Source organism: Mus musculus, chromosome 15 (genome assembly GCF_000001635.26).
Source record: "Mus musculus strain C57BL/6J chromosome 15, GRCm38.p6 C57BL/6J".
NCBI lineage: Eukaryota > Metazoa > Chordata > Mammalia > Rodentia > Muridae > Mus > Mus musculus.
Window position 1 is genome coordinate 80,644,328 of NC_000081.6, and position 25,593 is coordinate 80,669,920.

Sequence of the window (25,593 nt, forward strand, 5' to 3'; positions counted from 1 at the left end):
AACAGTAGTATTAGAGCGTGGCCTAGGGGGCAGGACTAAAGCACCAGGCAGTTTCCTGATGGCCTTGAGGAGGACAGGGACCACATAGGTTTAATCCTGACTTCATTCCAGACTACCCACGTCACCTAATCAAGTTCAGAACACTTTCCAAGGCCTGCAGAGGTGACTCAAGAACACTTGCTGCTCTTCCAGAGGACCTGGGTTTAATTCCAAGCCTCATGTCACATGATTCACAACCACCAGGAGCTCTGGGTCCAGTGGATCCAATGCCCGCTTCAGGTCTCCTTTGGGCATCTGCACACACATAGTATACATATACACAGACATGTACCACAAATAAACTAACTTTCTGAAGCTGGGTATGGTGGTACATGACTGTAGCCAGCACTTGGGAGGTGGAAGCAGGAGGACTGCAAGTTCAAGACCAGCCTGGGCTACATATCAGGCTACGGCAAGCTAGACACTGCCCTTAAACAAACAGCATACAAACAAACAACAAAAGATGCATTCTGAGTATATGTTTTCTCATCTTAGCGTGGGAAGCCCAATAGCAGCATTCTCAGTGGGCCCTTGGAAACACTGAGGATGGTGTAGTTAAAAGCTCTGCCCCAGAATCTGGTCCAGAGCAGGCAGGTAATAAAGAAGTTACGGCTTTGCACAGAAGAATCCATACACATGCGTGCATGTGTGCACACATACAAAGTACCAACTATTTTTCAAAGAAAAGACCACAGGTGTAATCAAGGAAGGAGCATTGAGTGGCCGAGCTGGAATCCCAGGGAGAGGCGGTTTGAAAAGGCCATGTGTGCTTTGGGGAAGCGAGCCCGCCCTTCCAAGACACCAGCTGTTCTCAAGGCTGGGGTGCTAGAGTCATCAGAAAAGAGGGTGTTCCCAAGCAGAGCACACAGAAGTTCAGGAAAGAAAAGAAAGGTCAACGGAGATCTTGTGGGTTATTCTAACCAGGAAACAGACAGAAGTATTAACTTGGTAGGATGCAGCACGCTCAGAGATAAGAAAGGCGGTATAAAGTTTTCGTTAAACTGGATTTAAATGAGTTAATATTTGTATAGTGCTAGCATTTACGGAGCCTGAGGCTCTGTGTAGTTGTTTGTTAAATAAAAATAACAGTAAAGTATTTCTGATCATGAGCTGTTACAGTATGAAGCAGAGAGGCCTTGCTCCTTTCTGGCACATGGGGCACCAGGCCTGGTTTTCACAGCTCTGCCAGACTGTTGCTATCTAGGGTCGCTAGGACAGGCCGTAAAGGACAGCTCCGGATGATGCCAAGTCAAGAGTAGAGATATCTGGAGGGTAGGATGTCCAGCAGTTTGGCAACAGGTGACGACATGTGGATTATTTGTCACGCATGATCTTGGCTGACCTTTGCTTTCTCTTCTGAACGACTGTGTGCCCTGGATGGGGAACCCTCTCCTCCCATAATTGTAACATGCCAGTCTCGAAAACAGCTGATGGCCTGGGAGACAGGGTTTACTTCCCCAAAGCACACGTGTCCTTTTCAAACCACCTATCCCTGTCTGTCACATAGAATAGTTAAGCCTGATTACAGACAGAAACAAACCAGTAGGAATGGATTGAGCAGAGACCGCATGGAAACGGATAGATTGTCAACCAGAGACCTGAACTCCTGAGCTAGGAAAGACTTGAGTATTCGCAGGCCACTTTTGATAACGTGGAGGTCTAAACCTTCGATTTTCTTTAAGCCCTACCACCACCACCACACAGTTACTGCCAGAAGAGAGACAGGATCTAGGGAAAGGATGAATCTGGATCTCTTGTTTTCTCTTCCAGGGTCACCGGGGCAACAGCCTGGACAGGAGGTCCCAGGGCGGCCCTCACCCGAGTGGAACCGTAGGAGAAGAAATCCGACCTTCAGTGAACCGGAAGCTGTCAGACCACCTTCCTCTGGGTCCCCAGCAGTTCCACCCGCACCAGCAGCCGTCACCCCAGTTCACACCAGGGCCGCAGCCCCCTCAACAGCAGCGTTATCTGCAGCATTTCCACCAGGTATTTGAGGAGACGGAAGGGACAAGGACAAAGAGCGAAGGCTGAAATAGTGAACTCCAAGGTGGTGAAGAGACGCTGTCTCAAGACATAAGGCAAATGGAGAGAGAGAAAGATACTGACTTCCGGTGCCCAACTCCCCACCACACCACACCACACACACACACACACACACACACACACACACACACACACACACACACACACACACGAAGACTAATTCTCCTGTCATCAGACTTTCAATCCCTGCCCCTTAACCTGTAAAAAGAAAACCGGATTAACACCTACCGCTGCCCTGATTGTTTATCTACCCCTGCCTGCTCCAGAAGGGAATTGCTAGAGGCTTACAGAGAGGGACAATACAATAAGACAACATTGGTCTACATCCCTCCACGGGGCACACAGTCCTTTGTGAGCTGCCTGTATCTACTTTCCCAGGCCCATATCCTGCTACCAGCCCCCACTACCGTGCAAACACGCAACCCAGCAAACGGCACCACACTGGCGTGGCTCAGAGCATTTTCTCTCTTTCTGGCTTTTTATAAACTGTTCTGTCTGCCTGATGAGTCTGTCCTGGCCCAAACCGCTTCTCCTTCAAACTGAAGCCCAGGCACCACCTCTTCCAGGATGCCCTCCATGATCTACCCAGGCACACCTGGGCTTTCCCATTTGCTCATTTAGCACATCACTGTATATGGTCCTTCCTCTAAACCAGCAAATGTTCCTGATTTTTTTTTTATTTGTAAATAGGAAAAGAACCACACAAGCTAGGTATGACAATGCATGCCTATAATCCCAACATTTAGGAGCCTGAGGCAGGAGGATTAAGAGCCCAACTCTATCCTGGGCTACACAGTGAGTGCAAGGTCAGCCTGAGCTATACAGTGGGACCCTGTCTTAAGATTAAAAGGGAAAAAAATAGGGCTAGAGAGATGGCTTAACGGATAAAGTGTTTGCTAGGCAGATAAGAGGGCCGGAAATCAGGTTCACAGCACCCACGTACAAACTAGCATCAGGAACACATCCTTAACCTCACTGCTGAGGCAGATCCCAGGAGCTCATTGGCCAATCAGTCTAGCTGAATCAGTGAGTTCCAGGTTCAGAAACATCCGTTCAAGTGGATAGAAGAGTGACAGAGGATACCCCATATCACCTTCAGGACTCTACACTAACACATGAATATACACATACACAGATGGTGATGATGATGATGGTGGTGGTGGTGGTGGTGGTGGGTTGGTTGCAATCCTGAGGCTCGGGGTACACAAGACTCCCCAAATTACTGTGATTTCATTGAATAAATGGAGGCCATCATCTTTGACTTCAGAATCTAAGATCCCTTCAGATTCCCTCCTGTGTGTTTTCCAAGATGAAGGGTGATGATGGCCAGCAAGTCTTCTTGGGTGTTATCTCAGTAGACAGCACCCCCAAGCAAGGCACAGGGTTGGGGCAGTCTGTGAGAGTCACCACTACTGATCCTGCAGCGGCCCTCTCCTTCATGTCTCTAGGACCGTCGTGGGGGCAGCCTGGACATAAACGATGGACACTGCGGCCTTGGAAGTGAGGTGAACGCCACGCTGATGCACCGGAGACACACCGACCCCGTACAACTCCAGGCAGCAGGGGTGAGTGAGCAGAGAGGGCGAGGAGGTCTCACCAGAGAGGGCTCAGCCTGGCTCATCCAGGCTGCTATTTTCAGACTATTGGGCTTTCACGCTCTTCTCCATCTCCTGGCAGCAGGGGATGCGTGAGGTTTATCCTTGCGATCCAGTACACGTGGCCTTGGGACCTACCCAGTGGTAGGGCACTTACATAACATATATGAGGTCCTAGCTTCCATCCCCTGTACCACAGTAGCAGAACAAGACCATATCAAGAGCAAAGGTAGTACGGCCCAGTAGCTTGGTGCCCAGGGCTGTGCATATCAGGTCTGCTTTAGATTGCTGCAAAGTCAGCCTTTGGGAAGGGCTCGGAGGACTCAGAATAGATCTAGAAGCTCACGGCTCCTCTGTGTGATAGTCGTACCAAAGACCAGCCTACCGAGCTCATTCCCATCTCTTGTCTCTCCTACAGCGGGTGCGTTGGGCCAGGGCACTGTATGACTTTGAGGCTCTGGAAGAGGACGAGCTGGGATTCCGAAGCGGAGAAGTGGTTGAAGTCCTGGACAGCTCCAACCCATCTTGGTGGACCGGCCGTCTGCACAACAAACTGGGTCTCTTCCCTGCCAACTATGTGGCCCCCATGATGCGATGAGTCGTACTGCAAGGCTTAGGGGCTTTTCGTCCAAAGCCGCCTGCAAGACAGAGAGGGGCGAGGGGGTAAAGCTGAACTTTATAATGACACATACATGCATACATGTGCATGTGTGCCCGAGTACACAAAACATGTATATGTATGCCGATGGCTACACACGACATTTTATAATAGTAATTTATTGGCAGGCAGGTTGGCTCGTTGATCAGCATGAGAAGGAACTTGGGTGGCGAGGGGGCCGTTTTGCCAGCTCTTCTCTGCCTGAGAGGGCAGTGGGGAGCTGGGAGCAGGGCGGGGAAATGACCTTTTCCAACCCTCAAACTTTCACCGTTTCCTTCCTGGCTTGGGAATTTTCCAAGAGAGCAGGCAGCTCAGCAGAGATCACACCCCAGGGATGGATGAACAGGGCAAGGCTGGGCTTGGCGAGGCACGTTAGGTAGTTCACCTGGCTCTGTCCACTTACAGGGTAGCTCCCCTCTTTTGCATAGAGCAGGCGCTGCGCCCTGAGAATTAAGGTGTAGCAGATGCAGGGCTTCAGGCACCAGGCAAGTCTGAGCAGGTCGCCAGCAAGGGTGTGGTCGGGAGGCTCCTCTTGGTGTGGGAGAGACACGCAGGCTCAGGCCTAGCCGATGTCTGGCTAGGACTTTTACTTTCCACCAGAGACTGTCCCTTGGGCAATCCTCTTCCCCTACGGCTGACAGGAGAGTTAGAACGGAGCGATGCCACAGAGGTTCTCCACAGGCCCTTGTGGCTTACTTGAATGTAACTTGTTTCCTCGGCTGCAGAGAAAGCTGCAGCCTAGATTCTTGGAAGTGCTTGGAGAAGCCCTGGCGGAGAATGTGGGATGTGTCAGCAGCCTCACTCTGTGGTTACAAGAGTGTCTCTGTGGAGCTCAATTGGGTTTTGCTCCTGATTTTCTGTGGTTGAGGACATCTTTGCCAGTGGACGAAAGGGAAGCCAAGAGTGCTGACTGTGGATCGACTGATAAATTGACAGACTGACTCTAACCCTGACAGGAGCTTTCACGGAAATGGGTTTCCTCTTCTGTTTGAGCGCTAGGCCTTCCCCTATCCTCCCTCCACCTGGGAAGAGGAAGCCCACTGCCACTGTCCCTCTGTCACCTTAAACTAGAATTGTGTGTCCTGGGGAATGGAGCACAGAGAAGCCTGGCTGGGTGGGGAGGGGGACTCTGGAGAGGAAGCCCAGTGCTTTTGGGCAGCCTGGGAGTAAAGATGTCAGAACAGAAGGTACTTACAAGGGTGTTGGTGTAGTCGTGTGTGTGTGTGTGTGTGTGTGTGTGTGTGTGTGTGTGTGTGTGTTCTAAGATAGGAAAGGAAGAGCTGGGTGAAAGGGGTGGTAAGCATATGTGATGGGAGGGGGGCTGTCTCCTTGTCCCCTCCTGCTTTAGGGAGGGACTGGAGGGCATCTGTTAGTGAGGGAGACAAAAGAACAGTCTGTGACTCAGGAGTCACTGCAGTGTGGCACATACTCTGTCCCTTGTGACTCTGATTCAACAATCTTCTGATCCCTAGGTTCCCTTTAGAGAGAAAGAGAGGGACCAGGAGGGAAGAGATCATAGCCTGGAGGCTCAGGGATGCAGCTGCAGCCCTGGGACAGGAAAGCAGAGACAGTGTCAGAAGATGGGTGGCAGGTGGGAGACAGGGAGACTGTGGGGGGTGGGGGTGGGGTAGTATCAATTGGGGCAGCAAGGGGAGACATGGGCAGGTGGTACAGAAAGAACTCTTACCCCTCCCCCGGAGAAGGTAGGAGCCCCCCCCCTAACACCCCCCCCCCAGCAGGTGAGGAAAGAGTGCATCAGGAGGAGGTGAAGGGCAGAGAAGGCGCCAAGGAGGAAAAATGAGGCCGGAAGCTGAGGCAAAGTGGGCCCAAGCTTGGTAGTAGGTGATGTGAGACATTACAGTAAATAAAAGCCAAAAGTGGTGTTTGGTTTTACAGTATTTGCAAACCATATGCTTTCCAACAGCCCACAAACTTCATCCATTTGGCTGATTCTGTGGGAGGAGCAGCCCTGGCTGAGGCAGAGATGACTAGCCTGGTTCTGGTCTAGTTACTATGCCTTGAAATACTCTATGAGAATACAGTAATAAAGTTTTGCCAGCCTGTATCTGGTGCTCATGCTGCACAGCCCTAGGAGAAGGGGGTACTCCTCACCTTGGGGCAGCAAAACCCCTAGAACAGGCATCCTGTTCTAGCAGGAGCCCTGGTGGGAGAAGGTAGGAGGAATTCTTTATTGAGGTATCCTCATTAGCAGGGTTCGATTCGAAAGGGAACAGGAGAGTCACCCCAAACCATGAAGGGAGACCAAGGACTCCCAGGGGCTGAGCCTAGGAGGCCAGCACCAAACTGTCTACCTGGGGCTCAGATCTCTTTGGATTCTGCTACTGCTTCCTGGGAAGTAGGTAAGGAAGAGAGCATGAGCCATCATACCCCCCAACTCTCTCTCTCTCTCTCTCTGGCTGCACAGCCAACTGCAAGTACACGGTCTCTGATTTTGGCCGACACACCATAGGTGCGACTTCATGACATCTGAGCAGAGAACTTCTAAGAAGAGCCAGTTCCTGTTGACCAATCAGAGTTTCCTCCCCACTTGCTGAAAAATCACTTCATTTCGAATATCCAGCAGCTACCATGGCCCACTCCCCATTACATGGTCTCAGTCTTTCCAAGATCTCAAGTATGTGAGCATTGTCTGGGGGCCGTGTTAAAATGCTGGCTCTGACTCAGCCTTATATCTATCTCTAACAAGCTCCCAGGTGCTTTGATCAGCAAGGGCATCGGTCTCACAAATCTAATTGGATTCTTTTTCTGGGGATAGTCAGCCACTGCTCTCTGTTGCTAGCGAATAAGTCACTTTGGCTTTGGGACAGGCACAACTCGTTACTGTCTTTATGACACCATTCCTGTTTGGCGGCCAGTGACTTCTTTTTTACATCTTCATCGGGGATCAGAAATTTTCCAAGTGACAGGCATTTGGCTGGAGACTCACACAGGAATTCCCTACTAGAAATCACTTTAACAGGAGCAGAAGCTGTGGAAGGTGCAGGAAGACTTCTCAGGAAATCCTGAAAGAGAAAAATCAATGTCCATCACTTTGGGCTCTGGGCAAGGCAGGGAATATCACTAGATCTCAGCTCACAGCCCACACAAGGGACAGACCGTCCTGGTCAAAATAATTGCATGACACAATTGTTTTGTCTAGTTTCAATGTGACTATCTGTAAGACAAGAGTGTGAAAAAAATCTACCACTGCAATTCTTTAAAACAAATTTATTTTTGTTATTGTTTTTCAAGTCCTTCCACTTCATCTCCCAGCCGGCGGCATCTTTCTGTCTCCCATAGCAACTGCACTATCTTCTGTACTTGTTGCCCTGCATTCCTTCCTGTGCCTGGTACACTCTCCACTCAGACACCAAGGCAATCTTTGGACAGACAAACCCAATCACACCACTTTTCTTCACAGGCATTTATCCTTGAACCTAAAATCCCAGCCCGGTCTTGCAAGGTCTGGCCCCTTCGGGATCATCTCTCCAACTTCCTCTTGCTTTCATACCCCTTCCCCACTGTCCTTCCTTCAGCCTCCAGATGGCTAAGAACCTTCCGAAGGGGGAGTCATAACTGTGGGTCCCCCCAGGATGCACATCCTGTGCTTTCCAGCTGACTGCTGTTCAGATCTGGGTTCACACGTCACTTCCTCTCATCACCCCCATGTGGAATAAAATACATCTTTAGATTACCTCTTGAGTCCCATGGTTTTCCTGAACACCATGCACACAGATGGGGGCACTAGATCGAGTGGTGTGACCATTAGACTGTATGCTTCTTGGGGTGTGTGTGGGGTCATTGTATTTTGTAGATACTTTATATATTCATGGCACATGGGGAAGGCTGTCAGTAGATATGTGTCTAATGAATGATATTGTGTTTCTCTAAGGTGAAAACTCAGGTATAAAATGAGAAAAGGGTGAGACAAGATGCTCTAACGAGAAGGTGAAACACTCTTACAAGGAAACTCATTAAGATAGGAAGTAACCAACTCAAAATACCTTCAGGAAGTCCCTGAAACTGACTAGATTAACTAGGCCCCTTTCTCCTCTGTAATATATAAGCAGCAAAGACAGCTGTGATTCTTAGAAGATTCTCAAACAAAACATCCCAGAATAATCAAAGACCAGCCAAAAGCCTGAAAAAAAAAAAAAAAAAAAAAAAAAGAAGAGACCAGCTGAACTGCCTGGAAGAGACTCAAACCATTTGAGCCACCAGAAAAGACACTCTCCAACCTGTTGAGCTGCCTGAAGGTTGTGCAGTGAGCTCTCAGTTTCTGGTTTTCATGAGCTGTCACCCATGCTGGGGTAGGATCTGCTCTTGTAAGTTACCCCTACCCATGCCCTGTTGGTAATCTCAATAAACTCATTGCTTTAACTGGATGTCGGGGGTGTCTGTACTTCAGCCTATCACCAGTTCCCTGTCTGGATGAGTAGACATTTGTTTATGTTTTTCCGGGAATAGTCAGACTACAATGAACAAGAAATAGCTGTTCAATCTTGTCTATTCATTCACCCCAAGTGCCTGAAGCGTTCCAGACCCACAGGTACACACAAAGGGGTTTTCCATGTGACACGCATGTGGCTGAAGCTTTTACAACTTCCCTCAGATTCTCCTCTGGGTACTTCTAGAGTCCTTGGTACTTACAGAGTCCTGGCCCATCTGTTCCTGTCCATTGCGCCACAAATCCTCCACTGACTACGTTTTTTTGGATTGCCCGGATCACGAGTCCCTGCTGGTGAAAAGATCTGATCCTCCAGGCTATGGAATCTGCCCTCGGGAAATCCATGCAGGTTGGAGACTGGCCCATGCCCAGTTCTAACAGCATAGCACAGCTGGGCCCAGGGTCCCTCCCCGTCTCCCATGTGCTTCTCACCTGAACCCTCACTACTAGACAGAACAGGGATGCCAACCTTCCTCTCTCTCCATCTTGTATGCTCTCCCTCCTTGATGCACATTGCAGCTTCATCTGTGCAGTAAAGAGCACATAGGGGCCAATGCATAGCACACAGTTCTCTGTTGGAGCCTGGCCACAGGTAGGTCATTAAAGCAGCAAGTGTTTACATAGCACCTCTTAGGGGTCTGATAAGATCACCCCCAGGGTTCCCCACTCACATCTCCCTGCTCTGTCCAATCCACAGCACCACCACAACTACCTCATGTTTCACTTTACAGCCAGTGGCTGCTCTTGCTTCCTATCCGACTTAGGCCTCCTCTGACCTAGCCTCCAGTGGCTGCCAGACAGAGCTTATGAACATGTGAAGCAGGTGACATCAGGCTCCTGTTCGGATCCTTCAGGGGCTCCCATCGTTCTCAGTCTCAAGTCCTTAGCATTCCACCCAAGGCATTTGTCATCGGCCTGCTGCAGTCACATCCCCAGCTTTCCTCTCCTGAGCCTTCTCAGTCAGCCCCACTGTGGCCCCAGGATGAGTCATCCTGTCTCCAGTCTCTCTGACTTCCCCACCTTCTTTCCCTTTTGCTTAGAATGACTTTCTCCCGCTTTGTCTTTACTGTTTTTGCTTTTTAGACTAAAATGATGATAAATTAGTTCTGCGACTGTTCTGTTCAGCACGGTGGCCACTCACCAAGCGCAGCTATTGGATACTTAGCTTTTACGTCGTTTTAAAGATTTATGTATGTATGTAAATGAGTGCTCTATTTGCATGTATGCCTGCATGACCGAAGAGAGCATCAGGTCCCATTACAGATGGTTGTGAGGCACCATATTGTTGCTGGGAATTGAACTCAGGACCAGTGGAATAGCAGCCAGCGCTCTTAACTGCCAAGCCATCGCTCCAGTGCCCGGTTATTGCACTTTAAAATTTTTATTTAGTTGGTTTGTCTGAAAGAGGGACTCATGCAGCCTTGAATTAGACACGTTGCAGAGGATGGCCTTGAAATTCTGATGTTTCATTTCTCAAGTGCTGGGATTATACCTGTGTGCCTCCACACCCAGCTTGCGACTGATACTTAAAACAAGGGACTGCAATAGACTTGCATGGTGAGTAGCTAGCTTACTAGGACTCATGGATCCAGATGCTAATTCTTAGTTCAGAATTCAAGTTACCCATTGCCAGGGCAGATATGCCTGTCCCTCCTTTAGCTGCCCTGGAGCCTCATCTCTCTGCTTCTACCCCAGTACTCAAAGCACTGAGCTATAGCAGGTGATTTCTTGACCTGCCTCCACACCTAGATTGAATAGCTCAAGGCAAACAGATCACAGAGCAGCAAGTAGCTGATACATGAATGTAGGCTCTGCTGGTAAGGGCTTAGCAAGCGGCTCCAAGAGAAAAGCACTGATTAGTGTTCTTTCCCAATTCTGGGATATAGACTCTGCCTGTCAAAGGAACGGGAAGAGAGCCACAGCCTTCAAGAAAACATTTGCCGAAGACAGCTTAGGGGAGGGAGAAAGCAGAAAAGGCAATAATATACCTACAATTTTATACAAAGTATCTTATTTGAATTTTAATATTATATTTATATATTCTATGACGGCTAAAGGGGGAACTGTGTGTCAGGAGGCGGATGAGGAGCAGGAGGGGCAGAGAAGGAAAGGGGAAGAGTGTGGAAAAAGGAATAAGGATTCAGTGTAATGACATGTATAAATGAAGATGTCACAATAAAACTAAAAAATTACTTTTTAAAAAAGGCATCTTTAGGCTGGGACCAAGGTTAAATAGATAGAGTGCTTGCCTAGCATGCATGAAGCCCTGGGTTCAAATCCCCAGTGCCACACAAGCCAAGTGTGGTGGTGCATGACTGTAATCCTAGCTCTTGGGAAGTGGAGGCAGGTGGACAGACCATTCACCGTTCTCTTCAACTATGGTCAGTTTGAGGATAGACTGGGGTTATATGAGGTCCTACCTTGAAGGAGAAAGAGAGAGAGAGAGAGAGAGAGAGAGAGAGAGAGACATGCATATGGCATTACTACACAAACTTTATGAACTGGGAGCTCAGTGTAGAAACATAATTGCCACTTTTTAATATAATTCTAAAAATATTTTATCCTTCTTATTTCTAATATTTCTAATAAAAATTATTTTATTGCGAATGTACTGCCTGCATGTCCATCTGTGTACCATGTGTGTGCCTGGCATTCCAGCCAGTAGATTAAGAGTCATCATGTGGGTGCTGGTAATTTGACCAGGGTCCTTGGGAAGAACAGCCAGTGTTCTGAACCACCAAGTCATCCCTCCAACCCCAGGACTGTCACCTTTGAAACTCAATTAGAAGAAATACACAGCTTAGCAAAAAAATAAAAAAAAAAAAAAATTAAAAGACCCAAACAGACCTCCCTGAGGACGAGGTATAGAAGGCAGCAAGCATCCTTTCAAGATGCACCACACACCTTTAGGGAGTTACCGATTAAAACAGCAATCAGCTAGCACTACCTAGCAATTAGAATGTCCAGATCCAAAACCCTGCAGACAGGAGTTGCTGATAAAGATGTGTAACAGGGCGATACTTGGACGCTCGTTGCTCTAGGAATGCAGCACACACGGCCTCATTCAAAGACAGACTGGCTGCGTTTCGTCGTGTGACCCAGTACCGCCTTGCTTGTCATTTACCCAAAGGAGCTGAAATCTGTGAACATAAAATCTACAGGCTGACATTTTAGCCACTGTATGTAGAATTTTCAAGGTGGGAGTAAACGCAAGGCCCCTTCGGTGACTGAAAGTAGGTCTGGTGAACACACACCATTCGGTGCTTTTCAGAGTGGATTATAAAGGATTATAAAGTAATATGAATGCCCATTGTAAATTTACTAATGCGTTTGCGATTGTACGAGGGATAGTTATATCATGTTAGGCATATTTACAACCTTGTTATTGTTTCATGTGAACATGAGATATTATTTGTGTCAAGTTGACAAGGGGTGGATTGTAGTGGCTATTCCTGGTTGTCAACTTGACAATATTTGGAATGAACTACAATCCGGAATTGGAAGGCTCACCAGTGACCCTTATCTGGAGGCTTGGAGATCCTTGGAGTGAGGCTTTGCTAGCAGATGAGCTCATACGTGCAATCCCAGGCCGCAGGAGTGGGTCGCAGGTCAGAATGGACGGCGTGAGACCGTACCTTAAAACAAACAAACAAAATCACATGCATGTTATGAAGAAGAAGAAAAAATTAGCTCTGAGTTGCTACCTACTGTCTGATCCCAGCCTTAACTCTTCTTTGAGAAGATAACACTATAAAGATCAGAGTCAGAGCCATGTATGGTGCTTCCAGAACTTGGGAGGCAGAAGGACCATGAATTGTAGGTTAGCTAGAGCCACAGAGTATGACTGGATCACAAAAACAAGTTTGGGTGGTTGTTTTGTTCAAGAGAGGGTCTTGTGTGTCATGGGTTGGCTTCCAACTTAGAATGTAGTAGAAGAGGACTTGGCTCTCTGATCCTCTTGTGCCTACCTCCTGAGTACTGGCATGGCGGGGTTTAACAACCTCGTTCTAGTTACAGGATGCTGGGCATGGAACCCAGGGTTCTGGTCACACTGTGCAAGCCCTCCACCAATTTAGGCACATTTCATTCCCCTAAACAGGGTTATTGTTTTGTTTATTTGGTTGTTTGGTTGGTTTGGGGGAGCTGTTTTGTTGTTGTTGTTGCTTTGGTTCGGGTTTTTGGGGATTTTTTTGTTTTTTGTTGTTTGTTTGTTTTTGTTTTCAAGACAGGGTTTTTCTGTGTACCTTTGGCCATCCTGCAACGCACTCTGTAGCCAGGCTGGCCTCAAACTCAGAAATCCGCCTGCCTGTGCCTCCTGGAGTGCTGAGATCAAAGGTGCTTTTGTTTTGTTTTGGTTTGGTTTGTTTTGGTTTGGTTTGGTTTTTTAATAAAATAAAATTACTTTGGAGGCAAGTGGATTGCTACAGGTCTGAGACCAGCCTGGTGAACTCTACCTAGCGAGTTCAAGGCCATCTATAGCTACATAGAAAGACTTGGTCCCGAGATAAACAACAGCAAAACATTTTCAAGTGATAAAATAAAAAGAAAAGAGTCAGTTTACTAAGGTTGCAGGGGGTGGAGGAATGACTGGACCAAACGTGGGTACCTTTTAGGACAGGTCAGCTACTCTGTGTGGTGGCACACAGAGTAGGCATGTGTCTGTCTTGTGAAACCATGGAAACTATAGCAGTAAGCAGTAAGCAGTAAGCCCCCTGCCATAAGCTATGGGCTTAAGGTAATGATGCTTCAGTACAGACCCGTCCCTGGCTGTTGACACTAGGGGAGGCTACGCATGCCCTCTGGGGAGTTCTGTATCTTCTGTTTTGCTGTGAGCCTAAAATCGCTGAAAAGAAAACCCTACTTAAAATAAATAAATAAATAAATAAATAAATAAATAACCTGACTGTCACCATGTCTGATTTCACTGAGCTTGCAGTGAGAAGAGACATGTGTAGTTGGACCTAGGGAACAAATGGAAACCCACTCCAGGATGACCTCATTCCTGTACCAACTGGAGGCGTGGGAAGGTGTGGAAGGGAAGTCAGACCTGCAAGAAGCTGGGCATGCAGCTGCAGGTAGATCACGGATCTGGACTGGAGATAAAAGACTGGGGAGTCAGTTTTATCTTACATTTATTCATAAAGAGCACATTCGATAATTTTTGCAAGGGGATGTTTGTTTGTTTGTTTGTTTGTATCAAGTCCTGCCCCAGGCATCTACGGAGAGCCCCACTCAGCTTGAACCTGAGATGTGCTCATGGAGCCTGGACCAGAAGTACCTTAAACACAGGTTGCCATGATCTACCTGAACAATGAGTCTAAGAGTGGGCAATGCCTAGCTTGCTTGCTTCACGGGTACAACAGTACCATCCCTTGATCCCCTGAGCATCAGCACTGTCTCCTCTCAGTGGCTGTTGCAATTCTCAATATGACACATAAACATGGCAATCCCTGGTGAAGAAGAGCACACCACCACCCCCTCCAAAGTTTAGTTTGTGAAATAAACCTACCCAGAAGTTCTCAGCAGCCATTATCCCATATTCCACGGGCAAGACTGGATGCCACTCCTCAACCTGCCATATCCAAAAGGTTGAGCCAATCATTGCTGGCTTAGCCTTTAGGGAGAGATCCTATAGAAGGCAGGACCTGGGAGTCCCAGGTGGGGCCCTGCTGAAAGGAGGAGATGCAGGTGGGTGGAGCGGAGGGTGGCTGCTGAGATCAGGTACACAAGGAACATTAGAGGAAGGACTAGCTTGTTTATGACCAGCAGGCCATTCCATAAACATATCTTGGCATAATAAAGGCATGAGAAGGAGGGTGAGTGAGTAACCCTCCGCTCCCCTGAAAATGAAGTGTCTGCACAGATGTCTATGGCTGGCCACCAGCCTTTCTAGACAGACTCCTTCATTTACACCAAGCCAGCAAGTCAACGGAGATGGGTCCCGTGCTATTCAAAAGAATCAGCACTGCACATAGAGAGGAGGCTCTGTTCCTGCTCTGTGGACAAGGCCCAGGTCATCCCAGCGTCTTCCTGACCCTGATGTGAAATTCCTTTACCTAGGTGCTCCCAGTTAGCCCTTTATGCAGGTCATCTGTGGCCATCCCATTTCTCTACATCTGAATTCCCCAGGGGAGGCAGCAAGTGGTGTCTCATTCCCCAGCTCTGACCTGGTTATGGGGAAGTTGCTAGGAAACTGCTTCCCACGCTAGAGGAGGCTTAGTTACCATGGCAAGTCCAGATGGGTTGGGAGGGGGTGCAGAGAAAAGGGAGGGGGTATGCACAGCAGCCTGACTGTCCTCACTCTCTCCAGAGCTACTGGAGTTTAAAGAAGTGCTTTAATCTCTCGGAACCTCAATTTCTTCATCCATAAACAGAAGGGGCGGCTGGCTCTCTTCTTGCTCAAAACCCTTAGTGTGTGTAAACAGCATATGTTCAGTGAAGAGCTGGTCCAAGGACCCCTCTTAGGCAAGGTGCAACTCAGGGTGGGTGCAGACAAGGGATGAAGTAAATGTCTCTTTTTAAAAAGCAGTGGAGGAAATGGCAAGTGCATCTTTCCATGAAGACAAATAGAACTTGTGGAAATTCTGCCTTCTATTGGTAAAAACTTAAACTTCTTGAATTTTTGTTTGTCATTTGTTTGTTTTGAGACAGGATCTCATTATGTAGTCCTGACTGGCTTGGAATTCTTCATGTAGACCAGGCTTCCCTCAAACTCAAAGAGATCAACACCTCTACCTCTCCTGTTCTAGGATTAAAAAGTGAGCCACCAAGCTCTGTTAACTTCAAGGAATTTACATTTTAAGACCTTGGGGCACTCTAGCTCCATGTCTGAACTTGGAGTTTGGTTCTTTTTCCTTCTCTTTCTTTATATCTTTTTCTCTTTCTCTGCTTACTGGGTATGAAACTTAGGGCCTCATGCATATGAGGTGAGTGCTCTACCTCTACACCACATCCTCAGCTGTGTTAGTCTATTCTTGGTTTGTTGTTGTTGTTGTTGTTTGAGACAGGGCTTCTCTGTGTAACAGCCCTGGCTGTCTTGGAAATCCCTTTATAGAGCAGGCTGACCTAGAACTCACAGAGATCCACCGGCCTCTGCCTCCAGAGTGCTGGGATTAAAGGCGTGAGCCACCACCACCCTGGCTGCTTCACTGATTCTTATTATGCTCACCCCAGGAGACATTCCTCAGTTTCACACCAGTGTATCTGGTGTCAGGATGCTCCTCAGGCCTTTCTCCTCAGATATCCCATGGCACCTCCAATATTGCATGTTGTAGAGGGATCTACTGGTCCCTTTTTTCCAACATCCAAAATGCTTTTTACCATCATCTTCCTCTTCTCACAGTCACTGGACCAAAACAAAAAAACAAAAAAACCTTCATCTGTATCTGTCTTGTCTTGTTCCCTTCGTCCCATCCATCCCTGATTCCACCCCTCTTCCCCACCGTTGCTATTCTGCATTATTTCAAGAGCTTCTTCACCAGTCTCTTGCTCCAACCCCCACCTCTGTGGCTCGTTCTGCTGGACAATGTTCCCCATTGTCCTTGCTCAGAGAATCCTACTGTGAAAACACATTTCTTGCTTGTCTACTCGAGCCTCCCCAGGTCCTTTGTCCTCACCTAGTTGTCACTTTCTCCCAGGTGTCTTTCCTGAACTGGGTTTGGTCCCTTCCTGCATAGGTGCGCTGTGTTAGTGCTCAGACAACGGTTTGAAGGTCTGAGTCCCCAACAGGAAGGTGCAAGGTCCCTGTTAGCCTTGGGGACCAGATGTAGCTCGGCACTAGGGTGCATACCCACCTCGGTGAAAAGGTGGAAGGCAAACAACTCAACTGAACATATGTCTTTTTAGCCATTCAAGTGAACAATGAGACTGTGTCTGGAGGGAGGGGGGCTGCACACGCACATGTGTATTTATGAAAGTTGTGTTGTCAGAAATATGACATGGTGCACATTTTCAATCACTTTTTTATAGAAAACAAAGTGCTGAGCAGATGGCTCACATCTGTAATCTCAGTACTTGGGAGAAAGAGGAAAAAGGGCGGGCAGCCATGAGTTTAAGCCCAGCCAGATACATCGAAACACAAAACAAAGAAGAAGAAAGGCAGCAAGCATTTGGAAGGCACAGACTAAACGAGGCCCTCTTCCAACTGATGGAGGAGGAACAGGACCAAAAAAGGACAGAGTGCTGCCTTTCTATGAATCTCCTGCCTCTGCCCCTCTCCCAGCCCAGATCTAGTCTTCTGTGAGAGTCAGCCCACCATGAAGGACCATGCAGGACCCTAACTGAGGTCTCACTAAAAGGAGATAAGCTATCAGCCTGAGATTCACCCCCCTGGGGTGCTGTGCTTCTTATCTGGATACTGCTGCTGGCTGGGCATGGGGGTTGGGGGGTGGGGTTACCATATGGTGAATGTGTCAATTGTCATAGAAAGTTATTTCAGAGAGCATTGGCTGTTACAGAACTCAAAAGAAGAGCTACCAGGGGCCTGGACATTTGGAAGGCTTTTCCAAGAAGGTGAACCTCAAGCTAGTTTAGTTAGTTAGTTAGTTAGTTGTTTTGAAACAGGGTTTCTCTGCAAAGTCCTGGCTGTCCTTGGAACTTGATTTCTAGACCAGGCTGGCCTCAAACTCAGAGATCTGCCTGCCTCTATCTCCCAAGTGCTGGGATTAAAGGTGTGTGCTACCACCACTCCCCAGCACCCACCCACCCACCTACCACCCCCAATCCCCAGCCCCTTCTCAAGCTAGTTCTTAAAGGGCTTAGAGACTTGGAAGATAAGTGTTGGTCATTCTAGAGGGAGCTGAAGGTAAGGACGCAGAACATTCTGCCCAGCTATGGAACAGACATGAGGAATGACAGAGAGATGGTCCAGAAAGATTTGTTTGACCCCATGGAAGTGCTTGCATTTGAATTGCAAGCCGTTTGAATTCTGTGGGTGGTTGAGAGCTAGAAACGAACTGGCAGGTTAGAAATGGTGCTCAATGGTGCTAGAGAGATGGCTCAGCAGTTAAGACTCCAGCACCCATGTCCAGGTACTTGGAACTGGGTGTTAGCACTCATCTGTAATCCTACAACCAGGGAGACAAAGGCAAGAGGCTCACAAGTTCCAAGACCAGCCTGGGTTACATAATGAGTCTTAACCCAGAGCAACAGCAGCAACAACGGTGCCTAGGAACAGAACTGAGGAGTGTCTAAGACAGACGCTGGCAACTTTACTGGTAAAAAACAACAACAACAAAAAAGAGGGTGTCTCCCTTTCTGAGATTAGGGGACACTGGTTAGGAGGGAATCCTTAAGAGAGACTCTTTTCTTCCTTCCTGTAGGCAGGAACACAAAACAGGCTCAGGGACAGAGCACTCTCATAAGCAGAGACCAGTCTGACCCCAATCTGGCAGACAGCCACTACAGTGGACTGTCTCCCCTCCCTGAAAGCTGGTGGTCCCAGAGACATTTGGAAACAATTTCTAAAACAGCTCTGATCTCAGCTGTATTAGTTAATTATCTTGTCACTGTGACCAAACACCTGGTAAAATCAACTTAAGGAAGGAGGGTTTACTCTGACTCATAGCTCCAGGGAACAGCCTGTCATAACAGGGAATGCATGGCGGTGGGCGACTGTGGCAGTTGATTGCAATTCATTCATACTCAGGAGGCAAAGAGAAATGAATGCTGCTGCTTATCTTTCCCCCTTTTCTTTTTTGTTTTCTCTCTCTCCCTTTCTCTTTTCTTTCCTTTCCTTTCCTTTCCTTTTCTTTCTTTCTTTCTTTCTTTCTTTCTTTCTTTCTTTCTTTCTTTCTTTCTCTCTCCCTTTCTTCCCTTCCTTTCCTTTTCTTTTCCTTTCTTTCTTTCTTTCTTTCTTTCTTTCTTTCTTTCTTTCTTTCTTTCTTTCTTTCTTTCTTTCTTTCTTGTCTACGACAGCAGCCCATTGGATGGTGTCCTACACATTCATGGTGGGTTTTTCCTCCTCAGTGAAACCTCTTTGAAAATGTCCTCAGAGGTATACCTAGAGATGTGACTTCCTGGGTACAGTGAAGATTAACAATCACCACACCACTGAAGAGCCTGTGCCAGAATGATTACTTCCTGAGTGCTTGTTGATCCCTGTCCTAGTGACCTAGAGCCTGGATGTCACATGCTAGAGGCCCCTAGGTTAGGGCCAGCAGAGTACACTCCGGAAGAAGGGTCAGATGGAAGGGTAGAGGCAGAGGTGACTTTAGGAAGCTTTGGAGCTGGCTAGGATATAGATCAGCGGCTCTCAACCTATGGGTCACGACCCCTTTGGGGGTTGCCTGTCAAATACCATGTACATCAGATATTTATATCATGACTTGTAACAGTGGCAAAGTTATAGTTATGAGGTAGAAATGAAGATAATTTTATGGTTGGGGGGGTCACCACAACATGCAGTATGAGAAAGGGTTGCAGCATTAGGAAGATAGAGAACTGCTGGTATTGATGGAGGTAACTAGAAAGGAAGGTCACCTCCAGGTGGGGTGACCTGCCCAAGACAATCAGAAGAGCATTATGTGGCACTTCACGGCAAAGTTCAGGGGTCAAGCGAGATTCATCCCGATGACTTGCCTCAACACAACCTAGTCTCTAGAAGGAGGCTTGACACTTAAGGGAGTGACAGGGGTAAGGTTGTCTAGGCAACAATGTTCTTGATCTGGGTGGGATGCTCTGTAAAACAATAGAGCCCCAGGGGAAGTTCCCAGTGACCCAGTCTGCTGTGGTCTCTTTGAGAGTAATTCCTTCACTTAGCTGGTATCTGCTAAGGAAATCATCATTCACAGATGTGAGGTAAAGCATGCTGAGGGAGAATGCATTCACAGAGGAAGCAAGGATAACTACTGGGATAGAGGGATGGGGCTGAACTTTAAACAGACTGTAAAGGTGGGAACTAGTGTATGGGGGTGTGGTGGGCACAAAAACATCGAAGAGGAAATGATTTAGTAGTATGTGTATAGGGCGAGGGTGTCCTGGAGAAAACCAGCCTGACAGGATTATTGGTAAATGCAGACCAAGGTCATCACCAGAGGATTGGTGAAGGGTAATGAGATATCTGGTATGTGGGATTCTGGTTGCATGTATACCTATGCACATAAAAGGTCATTCCCCCTCCCAGTGGATAGCCAAAAAGTTTTAGGGGAAGGTGAGAGGTCTCTATGTATTTGTTTCTTGGAGCTTCAGAGAGGGTGAGGGGACAAGGTTACTCCACTGTGGTCCCGGGATCTGTGTTCCTCTGGATATAAAAGAACCTCTTCCCCTCACTCTCTCTCTCACCTTCTCTGGGAACAGCAGCAAAGGAAAAAAAAATTTTTTTTCACCAAGGTGTGAGTGAGTCCCCAAAGTTTTATAACAGGCGTTCGTGACACAAATTGCTACAGAGGAAAAAAAGTCACCCCTGGGAAACTTATCTAAGAATATATCATGAGATGGGTTATTTTGGGACTCAAATTACACAGGAGGGCCTAGCAAAATAGACATGCATGGGGCTGAACACAGCTACAATTAATGTTAACTATAAGGTGTCATATCTTTACAAAATGCAGAAGGCGCAGCCTGCAGCGAGTGCTGTGGAGGGTGAGAGGAAGGTGACTTGGAGCCAAGTATCTAGGGGGAGGGAGTTAGTCCTCCAGAGGAAGGAGGGGGGAGACAGCAGGAAGGGACTTGTTAGGGGAAGCAGAGTTCTCAGAGGGCAGCAGTCACCTTGGTCAAGGTGGCCTGTGGAGTTGGAAATGCCACCAGAGTGGATCCCACCTAACTCAGGGAAACTCTAGACCCAGACCTAGAGGGACAAATAGAGTATCAGGGGTTTTCTCTGGAAGTTCCTGGGTCTAGGGGGACCCAAATTATATAGCTATTAAGATTACTACAGGTACCTAAAGGAAATCAGGGTGTTTGGTTGCTGTTTGACTGTTTGTTTTCTTTCATTTTATCTGTACAGGAATCTACAGTGTTTAGCTATAGGTTAGGGTGAAGGTCTGGAGGTGAAGCCATATGACTAAGTGTCCCAACATTTCCAGTTGGCAGCATTGACATCAAAGGGGACATCTCACTTCTAAAAGCCTCAGTTTTCCCACCTGTAGCATCTCACTTCAATCTCTTTCAGAGCCAACTTTAACAATCCGGGAGAGGAGGCCAGATGCAATTTCCTAATTGTACATTCTGCCTACCTACACACAGCCCCTCTGCTACTATGTCCCCTTACTGCCCACCTTATGAAGATCAGGGCTTGGGGCCTCACACATGCACAGTAAGCGATCTACACTGATCTACACCCCAGCTTCTTGTTCTTGGGAATATTTACCGCCTATCTGAACTGCATACAGGAGGCACCAGAGAAGCCACTGGTGATGTCCCAGTCTTCTTTCTTATTCCTTGTGTCAAGCATCTTGCCTGGTACTTATTAACCTTTCAAAACTGTCGAGCGTACGAGTATGTCTCAGGCATGTAAAAGTGAGTGCTACTAAATAACCACCGTGATTCCCATCCAATGTAGAAAGATCTGTTCCAATGGAAGCTATTTCTAAAATATTCTAACCTTCTGCCCAAATCCAAGTCCTGTCACATAATATTTGTGGCCCTTGAACTGGGGGGGAAACATGTTTTAATTCTTCTACTTCAATGTAGGCCTGGGGTGAGCTTGGCTTGGCTTGTAGCTTCTTCCCTGTTCTACAGGGCCTGATGCTCAGTCAGGGTCCATAAAGAGTTGGGAGAGTTGGTGGGCTGACCAATACAGTTACCACCAAGCAGGCCCAGATCCAGGGCTTTGAGTTGGCCCACCCTAACATCTATCCCATCCACGAACTGCTGGAGAGCATGAAGGGCTGGTCCAAAGCTGCAGGATTCCATGACACAGGACAAGAACAGGATACCCAAGAGGAGCCCCAGTGAGAATCCAGTACTGACAGTGTAGCAGAAGCCAGAAGCTTCAAACCACCCCAGGACTCATGAACATTTGCAGGTGAAGATGTGTGGTCAAAGGGGTGTACTGGGGGACACACTGTGACACACTACAGCTTCCATGACAAGATTTTATTTTATTTTTTCTTTTGAAAGAGATTGGGGAAGGTTCAAGGGTGGAGGGCCGATATGAAGGGACTGAGAGATGAGTGGGATTGGGGTGCATGATGGGAAATTCACAAAGAAGCAGTACAAAGTTAAAAAACAAAAAAGAGCTGGTAATTAAAAGCACAATGCTTAGCTCTTAGCAACTGTCTACTGCAGGGGTAAATTGCCAGACAAAGCAAACATGTTTTCTACTCTCCTTTTCTTCTATCTTCAACTAAGGCAGCAGAGCAACCTGAGGAGGTGGGCAGCCTTTGAAGTCAGCCAGTCTGGCTCTGAACTCTGGCTCCCCTCCTTACTACGTGGACGAGCTAAGGTGAGCACTAAACTTCTCTGTGTTCCCTTAATTAGCATAGAGAACACAAGGATGGGAGATTTTCCAATGGGACTTACAGTTCATTTGAAGAAAACATCAAATGCTTATTAGCATGGTGTCTGGCAGAGCAATTGCTGCTGTATTGTTAGCAGCCCTATCAGTCTCTGGACCCTCAGTGGCTCCATGGTCGCTATAGCATAGAGACTACTAAGGTCAGGTCCCGGACAGAGGTGGCTTACCTGTATGTAACCCACTCAATCAGTTTGGAGGCCGAGTCAAGAGGATCATGGGTTCAAGGCCAGCTAGGGCCACATAGCAAAGCCCTAACTCAAGTCAATAAACAAAGCTGAGGTTTCTATTGCTTGTCCCCCTCTATCTACTCTCCTCTTCCCAGGCTCTCTGGCACTCTAAAAGTCTTGGAGCATCACTATAAATCACTTTCTGCCAGTAAAAGTACTAATTTCATCAACTATGTGACCTTGTTTCATCCCTAGGTCATGAAAGGTCAGCATCATCACCCTATTGTTCCAGTGCCAAGCAGGCCTCTCTCTCATAAAGGCTGCTAGCCGCCTTACTATTTATTGCAGCCTCTCTTCCAGCAGCCCCTTGGCTGCAACACTAAGCTTCCTGGTGCTCCCCTTACTTCTGAACTGTACACTTTGTATTCCTTTCTGCCCCTTGCTTTTTGTCATTATAGACTTGTATAAGTCTTATCAGTAACAACCATTCCACAGTGTTGAAATTTCTTCCACCACACGCTGGAGAGATGGCTCAGTGGGTAAGAGTACTGATTGCTCGTCCAGAGAGATGAATCTAACCCCCATATGGCAGCTCACAACTGTCTATAACTCAGTCACAAGGCCCACTACATTCTCCTGGCCTCCCAGGGCTCTCTGCCTATATACATGGTACACATACACAAATGGTATAAACACTTATACCTACAAAGTAATAAAACAATTTTTAAAATATTTTAAAGAAATTTCCTGTAACAAGTAAATTAGTCAGCCCATTGCTTTAAAATTTAGGCTCAGGCAAGTTCTTAGGACAAGGGCGGAAGGTAGCCAGACTCTCTATAGCTCACTGCTAATGTTGTTCCCATCTGAAATCTCTTGAGCCAAGTCTCTGCCATCCTCATTACTATCCACCCTGCTGTCTACCAGGATCCTATGAGAACAGACCACTAAACTACGCTTACAGCATTCGCCTGCTTTTCTTGTCTAAAGTTCCAGAGTCTTCCACATTTCTCCAAAACTCAACATGGCCAGGTTCCTTCCAGCAACAAGACACTCTCAGTACTGTTGCGGTAAATCTCCAACCCAAATATGTCCCGGCAATGAAAACACAACTCAATTAATATGAATACAAGCTGTGCACCTAGATTGGGCAGATCTACCACTATACTACCATCTTCCACATCTATGAGACCCCTTAGAACTTGTGGTTTCGCTTCTGCTCCGCTTTCCTTCTTCTTCCTCCTCTGTCCTCCTTTGTCTTCTCTCCCTTTCTCTCCCAAAACCTTCAGCTCCACCTTCCTCTCTTTCTCCACACAATCGCCAGTTCTAGCCTTTATTTTATACATTAAGGTGGGAAGCAGGTTTACAGGAAATCACCTGAGTGCTGACTCATCCCTTGTTCGCAGCCCCTCACAGGAGAACGGAATTAACATCAAATATAATTAGCCCCAGGGCTATTCACAACACAGGACCAACTTTTGTATATGTTATTTTTCTGGTTTGTTTTGCTTTTGTCTACAAATTGCCACGATAAAGGCAACTTATAGAAAAGAGAGTTTATTGGTGCTTACCAGTCCAGAGGAGTAAGACTCCATTGTGGCAGGGGCCCATGGCAGGAAGTAGCGGGCCTGTCAGCCAGATGAGGAAGCTGAGAGATCCCATCTCAGCCACAACCACAAAACAGGGAGGATCATCTGGAAGTAGGGAGGTTGTGAATTCTCAAAGTCCACCCTCAGTAATATACTTCTTCCAGCAAGTCTCTGTGTGGTAGTTAGAATGAGATGTCTCCCATAGTCTTGGACATTTGAAAACTTGAGTTTCAAAGAGTACCTAGTTAGTACTCTTTGGGGAGCCTTAGGAGATGTGGCCTTGCTGGAGGAGGTGTGGCCTTGCTGGAGGAGGCGTGGCCTTGTTGGAGGAGGCGTGGCCTTACTGGAGGAGGCATGTCACTGGGGGCAGGCTCTGAAAGACTGGCATCATTTTTTTCCCTTTTTTATTAGGTATTTAGCTCATTTACATTTCCAATGCTATACCAAAAGTCCCCCATACCCACCCACCCCCACTCCCCTACCCACCCACTCCCCCTTTTTGGCCCTGGCGTTCCCCTGTACTGGGGCATATAAAGTTTGCATGTCCAATGGGCCTCTCTTGCCAGTGATGGCCGACTAGGCCATCTTTTGATACATATGCAGCTAGAGTCAAGAGCTCCGGGGTACTGGTTAGTTCATAATGTTGTTCCACCTATAGGGTTGCAGAGACTGGCATCATTTCTATCTTGATCTGTTTCATGTTTTCAGTTAAAGATGAGTTCTCAGCTTCCCATTTCTGTTGCTGAGCCTTTGCTCTGCCATCATGAACACTAACCCTCTGTAACCACAATTTCAAATAAATTCTTCTGTAAGTTGTCTTGGTCATGGTATCTTATCACAGCAAAATAGAAATAGGAAACAACACTATATCACACCTTCTAAAGGTTTCATAACCTCCCCAAACTGTACGACTAACTGAGGACCAAGTGTTTGAATCCACATGTTGGGGACATTTCTTTGTCAAACAGCCCCAGTAGCCCAATGTTTGCCTTCAATTCATAGTAATTCTCCTGCCTCAGCCCCTCAAGTGCTAAAAATACAGGCATGAGCCACCATGCCCAGATCCTTGGTTCATTCTCTTAGGAAATATACACTGAACTTGGGAGGGTGACAGATGCCTGTAATCCTAATAATTGGGAGGTGGCGGCAGGAGGATCGGGAATTCAAGGCAAGTCTCCTCTGCTTACAGCGTGTTTGAGGTCCTGAGCTGAGACTCTCTCAAGAGATAAAATAAAATGAAATGAAATGCTGAGCCTGAATTGTACTAGGCACACAGTCAGCACCAAGTAAGTGCTCATTAAGTCAGTTTCCCCTCTAAGCGTACGATTGCCTTTTGTGGCAGTAGTGGTTTGTTTTTTGAAACAGGGCCTTGTCGTGTTGCCCAGGCTGGCTTCTAACTCACCATCCTCCTATCTCAGTTTCTCTGGTGCTGGGTGACAGGTGCATGACATCTGGCTTGTCCGCAGTTACTAAAGCACATTTGCTACACTCGGGCTGTCCTCCTCAGCTGTATTAGCCTTGGCTGTCTCACCCTCCCCTTTACTGCTTCAAGAGCCTCTGTATTCCCTAAGCAGAGGGCCTGGCCTCCAAAGCAAGCAAGCG

General features: G+C 47.4%; 1 protein-coding gene and 1 non-coding gene across 3 annotated transcripts in view; both read left to right on the forward strand.

Annotated features, from left to right (window-relative positions):
• The window catches only part of Grap2 (GRB2-related adaptor protein 2), an 80,258-nt gene extending 71,731 nt beyond the window's left edge, over nucleotides 1-8,527 (forward strand). For both annotated transcript variants that reach the window (NM_001289442.1, NM_010815.3), the window contains 3 exons: nucleotides 1,810-2,025; nucleotides 3,531-3,647; nucleotides 4,096-8,527. In NM_001289442.1, coding sequence (NP_001276371.1) covers nucleotides 1,810-2,025; nucleotides 3,531-3,647; nucleotides 4,096-4,275 — 513 coding nt within the window. In that variant the 3' untranslated portion in view covers nucleotides 4,276-8,527. The remainder of the gene's footprint in view (nucleotides 1-1,809; nucleotides 2,026-3,530; nucleotides 3,648-4,095) is intronic.
• Mir6957 (microRNA 6957) lies at nucleotides 1,746-1,809 on the forward strand. Its single transcript, NR_105922.1, has one exon. It is a non-coding gene; the product is annotated as a microRNA 6957 (primary transcript).
• Nucleotides 8,528-25,593: the final 17,066 nt, after the last annotated feature.